The sequence below is a fragment of the Crinia signifera genome, chromosome 1 (genome assembly GCF_055691185.1).
Source record: "Crinia signifera chromosome 1, ASM5569118v1, whole genome shotgun sequence".
NCBI classification, from domain to species: domain Eukaryota; kingdom Metazoa; phylum Chordata; class Amphibia; order Anura; family Myobatrachidae; genus Crinia; species Crinia signifera.
In genome coordinates this window covers 481,414,951-481,423,774 of record NC_139217.1, presented here as the reverse complement: position 1 = coordinate 481,423,774, position 8,824 = coordinate 481,414,951, and the positions used below count along the sequence as shown (strand labels likewise).

Here is an 8,824-nt window from a genome sequence, read left to right as displayed (position 1 = left end):
TAGTGGAAATTACTGATTCAGGCCCTACATGCTGAGCGGTTGATATAATACCCCCTACCACCTGCAGGACATCAAAGCTTCCCCCACCCCTACCGCTGGAGGATCGATGGGGGCCCCAATACATTGTTTTGTAGTGTGTGTGTGTGTGTGTGTGTATATATATAGATTTTTTTATTATTATTATTATTATTATTATTATTATTATTTATATACATTTGGTCTATCTATAATACTTTAACTGACCCGGCATATACTGGGTCACCTGTGTCCATCTCCGTGCTTTGCTCCGCCCCTCTGGAAACCCCCTTCTTAATATCCTGCGTTTGCCCCTGATAACCATGCTCCTATGACCAAGCTGTGGTGGCACAGATGGTACCAGGATAATATGGATGATGGTCATTACACCAGATGAGTTTTCCTTGGATTTGATGGCACTGCATTTCTTATTTCAGTGTCTGATTACTGCGGAGCTCAGACATTTGGCTGTCAGTATGTTACTGAGCGATCAGCAGATGCCAGATGCCCATCAGGTAAGACACGGTTCTACCCATAGGAGGGGTGACTCCAATATGATTTACCTCTCAGGAAGGCGCCCATCATTCTCTCACCCAGAATCGTCTATATTCTAAAGATCACATTTCTCCTGGGGACATTTCTCTCTAATTTACCAGTCCAGTCTCACATGTACTATCAATATGTACTATATATATTTATACAGGGCACCAGACCATGCACTGTAGTATGTTGTCTGCAGCCTGTGTCATATATATGGGCTGGCAAAACCTCTGGTGGGATAGGACACCAGGGAGGTATAGAGACCAGGGAGGTATGGAGGCAAGGGCATAGGACACCAGGGAGGTAGATCAGGGGATAGGACAACAGGGATGTTTGGAGACCAGGGAGGTATGGAGACCAGGGTATCGGACACCAGGGAGGTATGGAGACCAGAGAGGTATGGAGGCAAGGGGAGAAGACACCAGGGAGGTAGATCAGGGGATAGGACAACAGGGATGTTTGGAGACCAGGGAGGTATGGAGACCAGGGTATCGGACACCAGGGAGGTATGGAGACCAGAGAGGTATGGAGGCAAGGGGAGAAGACACCAGGGAGGTAGATCAGGGGATAGGACAACAGGGATGTTTGGAGACCAGGGAGGTATGGAGACCAGGGTATAGGACACCAGGGAGGTATGGAGACCAGGGAATAAGACACCAGGGAGGTAGATCAGGGGATAGGACAACAGGTATGTTTGGAGATCAAGGAGGTATGGAGACCAGGGTATAGGACACCAGGGAGGTATGGAGACCAGGGGATAGGACACCAGGGAGGTATGGAGACCAGGGGATAGGGAACCAGGGATGTAGATCAGGGGATAGGACACCAGGGAGGTAGATCAGGGGATAGGACACCAGGGAGGTAGATCAGGGGATAGGACAACCAGGATGTTTGGAGACCAGGGAGGTATGGAGACCAGGGTATAGGACACCAGGGAGGTATGGAGACCAGGGGATAGGGCACCAGGGAGGTAAGGATACCAGGGAGGTATGGAGACCAGGGGATAGGGCACCAGGGATGTAGATCAGGGGATAGGACACCAGGGAGGTAAGGGGACCAGGGAGGTATGGAGACCAGGGTATAGGACACCAGGGTGGTATAGAGACTGTGGGATAGGGCACCAGGGATGTAGACTAAGGGATAGGGCACCAGGGAGGTAGATCAGGGGATAGGACAACAGGGATGTTTGGAGACCAGGGAGGTATGGAGACCAGGGGATAGGACACCAGGGAGGTATGGAGACCAGGGAATAAGACACCAGGGAGGTAGATCAGGGGATAGGACAACAGGTATGTTTGGAGATCAAGGAGGTATGGAGACCAGGGTATAGGACACCAGGGATGTAGATCAGGGGATAGGACACCAGGGAGGTAGATCAGGGGATAGGACACCAGGGAGGTAGATCAGGGGATAGGACACCAGGGAGGTAGATCAGGGGATAGGACACCAGGGAGGTAAGGATACCAGGGAGGTATGGAGACCAGGGGATAGGGCACCAGGGATGTAGATCAGGGGATAGGACACCAGGGAGGTAGATCAGGGGATAGGACACCAGGGAGGTAGATCAGGGGATAGGACAACCAGGGAGGTAGATCAGGGGATAGGACAACCAGGATGTTTGGAGACCAGGGAGATATTGAGACCAGGGTATAGGACACCAGGGAGGTATGGAGACCAGGGGATAGGGCACCAGGGAGGTAAGGATACCAGGGAGGTATGGAGACCAGGGGATAGGGCACCAGGGATGTAGATCAGGGGATAGGACACCAGGGAGGTAAGGGGACCAGGGAGGTATGGAGACCAGGGTATAGGACACCAGGGTGGTATAGAGACTGTGGGATAGGGCACCAGGGATGTAGACTAAGGGATAGGGCACCAGGGAGGTAGATCAGGGGATAGGACAACAGGGATGTTTGGAGACCAGGGAGGTATGGAGACCAGGGGATAGGACACCAGGGAGGTATGGAGACCAGGGGATAGGGCACCAGGGCAGTAGATCAGGGGATAGGAAACCATTATTTATTTATTTATTTATTAACAGTTTCTTATATAGCACATACAGCGCTTATATAGCGCACACATATTCCGCAGCGCTTTACAGAGAATATTTCAACATTCGCATCGGTGCCTGCCCTAAAGGAGCTTACAATCTATATTACCTACCACATGTACATGCACACACAGAAATTTTAGGGTTCATTTTGTTGGAAGCCAATAAACCTACCTGTATATTTTTGGATTGTGGGAGGAAACCGAAGTACCCGGAGGAAACCCACGCAAGCACGGGGAGAATATACAAACTCTGCATACCAGGGAGGTAGATCAGGGAATAAGACACCAGGGAGGTAGATCAGGGGACAGGACACCAGGGAGGTATGGAGACCAGGGGATAGTAGTAGTACACCAGGGAGGTATGGAGACAAGGAGATAGGATACCAGGGAGGTATGGAGACAAGGAGATAGGACACCAGGGAGGTATGGAGACAAGGTGATAAGACACCAGGGAGGTAGATCAGGGAATAGGACACCATGGAGGTATGGAGATCAGGGGATAGGACACCAGGGAGGTATGGAGACAAGGAGATAGGATACCAGGGAGGTATGGAGACCAGGGGATAGTACACCAGGGAGGTATGGAGACCAGGGGATAGTACACCAGGGAGGTATGGAGACAAGGAGATAGGATACCAGGGAGGTATGGAGACAAGGTGATAAAACACCAGGGAGGTAGATCAGGGAATAGGACACCATGGAGGTATGGAGATCGGGGGATAGTACACCAGGGAGGTATGGAGACAAGGAGATAGGACACCAGGGAGGTATGGAGACAAGGAGATAGGACACCAGGGAGGTAGATCAGGGGATAGTACACCAGGGAGGTATGGAGACAATGGGATAGGACACGAGGGAGGTTTGGAGATCTAAAATACCAGGAAGGTATGAAGGTAGAGGATGACCAGGGAGTTATGGAGACCAAGGGATAGAGCATCAAGGAGTTATGGAGACCAGGGGATTGGACACCAGGGAGGTATGTAGATCAGGGGATAGGTCATCAGGGAGGTATGGGTATCAGGGGTTAGGTCACCAGTGAGGTATGGAGATCAGGGGATAGGACACCAGGGAGGTATGGAGATCAGGGGATAGGACACCAGGGAGGTATGGGTATCAGGGGTTAGGTCATCAGGGAGGTATGGGTATCAGGGGTTAGGTCACCAGGGAGGTATGGGTATCAGGGGTTAGGTCACCAGGGAGGTATGGAGACCAGGGGATTGGACACCAGGGAGGTATGGGTATCAGGGGATTGGACACCAGGGAGGTATGGAGACCAGGGGATTGGACACCAGGGAGGTATGGAGATCAGGGGATAGGTCACCAGGGAGGTATGGGTATCAGGGGATAGGTCACCAGGGAGGTATGGGTATCAGGGGTTAGGTCACCAGGGAGGTATGGAGATCGGGGGATAGGACACCAGGGAGTTATGGGTATCAGGGGTTAGGTCATCAGGGAGGTATGGGTATCAGGGGTTAGGTCACCAGGGAGGTATGGAGACCAGGGGATTGGACACCAGGGAGGTATGGGTATCAGGGGATTGGACACCAGGGAGGTATGGAGACCAGGGGATTGGACACCAGGGAGGTATGGAGATCAGGGGATAGGACACCAGGGAGGTATGGGTATCAGGGGATAGGTCACCAGGGAGGTATGGGTATCAGGGGTTAGGTCACCAGGGAGGTATGGGTATCAGGGGTTAGGTCATCAGGGAGGTATGGGTATCAGGGGATAGGACATCAGGGAGGTATGGAGATCAGGGGATAAGTCACCAGGGAGGTATGGAGATCGGGGGATAGGTCACCAGGGAGGTATGGAGATCGGGGGATAGGTCATCAGGGAGGTATGGAGATCGGGGGATAGGTCATCAGGGAGGTATGGAGATCGGGGGATAGGTCACCAGGGAGGTATGGGTATCAGGGGTTAGGTCACCAGGGAGGTATGGAGATCGGGGATAGGTCACCAGGGAGGTATGGGTATCAGGGGATAGGTCACCAGGGAGGTATGGAGATCAGGGGATAGGTCACCAGGGAGGTATGGGTATCAGGGGATAGGTCACCAGGGAGGTATGGAGATCAGGGGATAGGTCATCAGGGAGGTATGGGTATCAGGGGATAGGACATCAGGGAGGTATGGAGATCAGGGGATAGGTCACCAGGGAGGTATGGAGATCGGGGGATAGGTCACCAGGGAGGTATGGAGATCGGGGGATAGGTCATCAGGGAGGTATGGAGATCAGGGGATAGGTCACCAGGGAGGTATGGGTATCAGGGGTTAGGTCACCAGGGAGGTATGGAGATCGGGGATAGGTCACCAGGGAGGTATGGGTATCAGGGGATAGGTCACCAGGGAGGTATGGGTATCAGGGGTTAGGTCACCAGGGAGGTATGGAGATCGGGGATAGGTCACCAGGGAGGTATGGGTATCAGGGGTTAGGTCACCAGGGAGGTATGGGTATCAGGGGATAGGTCATCAGGGAGGTATGGGTATCAGGGGTTAGGTCACCAGGGAGGTATGGGTATCAGGGGATAGGTCACCAGGGAGGTATGGGTATCAGGGGATAGGTCACCAGGGAGGTATGGGTATCAGGGGATAGGTCACCAGGGAGGTATGGGTATCAGGGGTTAGGTCACCAGGGAGGTATGGGTATCAGGGGATAGGTCACCAGGGAGGTATGGGTATCAGGGGATAGGTCACCAGTGAGGTATGGGTATCAGGGGTTAGGTCATCAGGGAGGTATGGGTATCAGGGGATAGGTCACCAGGGAGGTATGGGTATCAGGGGATAGGTCACCAGGGAGGTATGGGTATCGGGGGATAGGACATCAGGGAGGAATGGAGATCGGGGGATAGGTCACCAGGGAGGAATGGAGATCGGGGGATAGGTCACCAGGGAGGTATGGAGATCGGGGGATAGGACACCAGGGAGGTATGGAGATCGGGGGATAGGTCATCAGGGAGGTATGGAGATCGGGGGATAGGACATCAGGGAGGAATGGAGATCGGGGGATAGGTCACCAGGGAGGAATGGAGATCGGGGGATAGGACACCAGGGAGGTATGGAGATCGGGGGATAGGTCACCAGGGAGGAACGGAGATCGGGGGATAGGTCACCAGGGAGGAACGGAGATCGGGGGATAGGACACCAGGGAGGAACGGAGATCGGGGGATAGGTCACCAGGGAGGAACGGAGATCGGGGGATAGGACACCAGGGAGGTATGGAGATCGGGGGATAGGACACCAGGGAGGAATGGAGATCGGGGGATAGGTCACCAGGGAGGTATGGAGATCGGGGGATAGGTCACCAGGGAGGAATGGAGATCGGGGGATAGGTCACCAGGGAGGTATGGAGATCGGGGGATAGGTCACCAGGGAGGTATGGAGATCGGGGGATAGGTCACCAGGGAGGAATGGAGATCGGGGGATAGGACACCAGGGAGTAGATGTAGAATATACTCTTTCTGGTGAGGCAGATACAGAGAGGAGAAGAACATGAAGGTGGAGGACTCTACCTATAATCTATAGGGAGACGGGTGCACGCCATAGAGGGGGCATTGTGTTCTGAGCTTTATGTTCCATAGATATGTAATTATGTATGGGATACCTCATGGTTGCCTACCCTCCCAGAAATCGTGTCCCCCTCTCGGCCCAGGGCTGCAGCCCAAAGGTAGGCAACGCTGGGATACCTGACTATTCTGAGTTTCTCGCTGCAGGTCATGTCGTTACGGGTTGTTCCTGTGGCCAAGGATGTGGATCATGGAACGTGGTAGATGGGACCAAATGTCACTGTCAGTGCGCTAACATGGACTGGACCACGGCGGTCTGCTGCAAGAGTACATTCCCGTAACTGTGAATATCGTAGAAAGTGCTGGATCCATCCGTACTCTTCATTTACATGGAGAATATATAGCAAACATGTAACTCGCTTATAACGAATAATAAATATGAAACCCGTATCTAGCACTCAGTCTATTTATTCCTAAGGGGACCTGTAATCTTCTGGTGCTGCCACCAGTGTGAGGAACACTCAGAACTAAGGTGCCATTAATCATCATCATCATCACCACCCCAGCAGAGTTCTATACTGAATCTAGTACAGGGGCTGTGATACTAGCAGCCACCACTAGGTGTCACCCTGTGTAGCATCGCTTCCTCCTGTATGAATAGCTGTTTGTGCCTAGATCCACTTCAGTTCCTGACAAGGATGTGACGTCAGGTGAGGGCGGAACTTGTTACACGCCCTCACAGCGCTTTTTATTTAGCCGCTACGAGGGTAGAGACCGGTTGCCTAGCAGTGAGCTTGCGTCCCATACGCGTACCGTCACCAGAACAGGTCTGACGTACACGTAGCCACGCCCCGTACACATCGTCCGCCAGTTGGTTACCAATAGGATCGCAGCCTCTGTCACGCTGTCTGCCAATAGGTGCTAAGCCCAACCCCTCCACCGCCTCCCGCCCGCTGCCAGCCAATGGGGAGGCCCGTCTCCTCGCCGCGGTGACGCGCCCGTTGCCATGGTGCCGCGGCCAGGCAGTTACAGAAGAAGATGGCGGAGCTGAACGAGCAGCACCGGGCCCAGCTCCTCAGCTACGTGCGCTTCGCCCAGGCCAAGCGGCTGCTGCGGCTGAAGAGTGTGGCGTCCTGCTTCCAGGACGTGCGGGAGAGCCGGCTGCTGGAGGCCACGTACACGCAGGAGGAGGTGGCGGAGCTTCTGTCCGGGCTGCAGGAGCTGGTGCTGGGGGAGCTGGAGCTGGAACTGATGAACGCCTCCCACAGCAGCGCCCTGCTCCTGCAGCAGCTCTTCTCCCAGGCCCAGCACTGGCACCTGCGCCTCAACACCGACATCTCCGAGCTGGAGAACCGGGAGCTGCTGGAGCAGGTGGCTGAACTGGAGCGCAGCACCGAGCCGGGGCCCTCAGTCCGTGGCCCCCAGACCAGACTGGCCCCCCTGAGCGAGGGTGGCGCCTCCCAGCTGCTGCAAGCTGAGATCGGGCGGCTCCAGGAGGAGAATGAGCGGCTCCGCGCCCGGCTCCGCACCCTGGAGGGTCAGGCCACCGCTGCCCTGGACGACAAGCGCAGTGCGGAACACGCCCTTGCAGAGCTGCGCCGCCTCGCGCTGCAGCAGAAGAGCCCTCCGGCCGCACCCGAGGGCATGCATCTGGAGGACACAGTGGCCCAGCTCCAGCAGGACTTCCAGAAGACGCTGGGTGACCAGGCAACCAGCCAGAGGAACCTGGAGGAGAACCTGACCAGCACCAAGCACCAACTGCTTCGCGTCCAGGAAGAGCTGGCCATGGCCGAGAAGGAGCTGGAGCGGAAGTTCCAGGAGACCAGCGCCTACCGCAACATGAAGGACATCCTGACCCGCAAGAACCAGCAGATGAAGGACTTGCGCACCCGGCTTTCCAAGTACGAGCCGGAGGACTGAGACGCGGCCTCCAACCCAGGGGCAGATGGTTGGCTCTGGGTGGGAGGAGGCCTCTGCCATGGTGACTTCTACACAGGTGGTTCCCTCCTATAACCAGACTGTTATATCAATAAAAAAATCTTTCCTGTTGTATCCCAGTAGTAATTGTATTCTTTCCCCCTCTCCTGTATGTAACTATGGCAGATGTGCGCTTCCAGCTGATGTCCCGGTACATCCCCAGAGATACCTGTAGTGTTCCCTGCGTGTTACTAGTCATTGCAGTATCCTTACTCCTACCTCTGGTGTCTTACTCTGGAATACCTCACTCTAGTACACGGACCTCTAGTCTCTATACCTCCCGTCCTCCCAGCACTGTCCTGTATGTGACTACAGCAGATGTGCACCTATAGCTAATGTCCCGGTACATCCCCAGAGATACCCATAGTGTTCCCTGCGTGTTACTGGTCATTGCAGTATCCTTACTCCTACCTCTGGTGTCTTACTCTGGAATACCTCACTGTACTACACGGACCTCTCTATACCTCCAGTCCTCCCAGAACTGTCCTGTATGTGCCTACAGCAGATGTGCACCTATAGCTGATGTCCCGGTACATCCCCAGAGATACCCGTAGTGTTCCCTGTGTGTTACTGGTCATTGCAGTATCCTTACTCCTACCTCTGGTGTCTTACTCTGGAATACCTCAGTGTACTACACGGACCTCTCTATACCTCCCGTCCTCCCAGCACTGTCCTGTATGTGACTACAGCAGATGTGCACCTATAGCTAATGTCCCGGTACATCCCCAGAGATACCC

General features: G+C 54.3%; 1 protein-coding gene across 1 annotated transcript; it reads left to right on the top strand.

Moving 5' to 3' along the window:
* The first annotated feature begins 6,988 nt into the window (after positions 1-6,988).
* Positions 6,989-8,162, top strand: LOC146025170 (leucine zipper transcription factor-like protein 1). Its single transcript, XM_083155507.1, has one exon. The coding sequence runs from the start codon at positions 7,149-7,151 to the stop codon at positions 8,028-8,030; it is 882 nt and encodes a 293-aa protein (XP_083011633.1). The 5' UTR covers positions 6,989-7,148; the 3' UTR covers positions 8,031-8,162.
* Positions 8,163-8,824: the final 662 nt, after the last annotated feature.

Coding starts and splice junctions, on each gene's coding strand:
- LOC146025170 (XM_083155507.1), top strand. CDS start 7,149: ATGGCGGAGCTGAACGAGCAGCACCGGGCCCAGCTCCTCAGCTACGTG.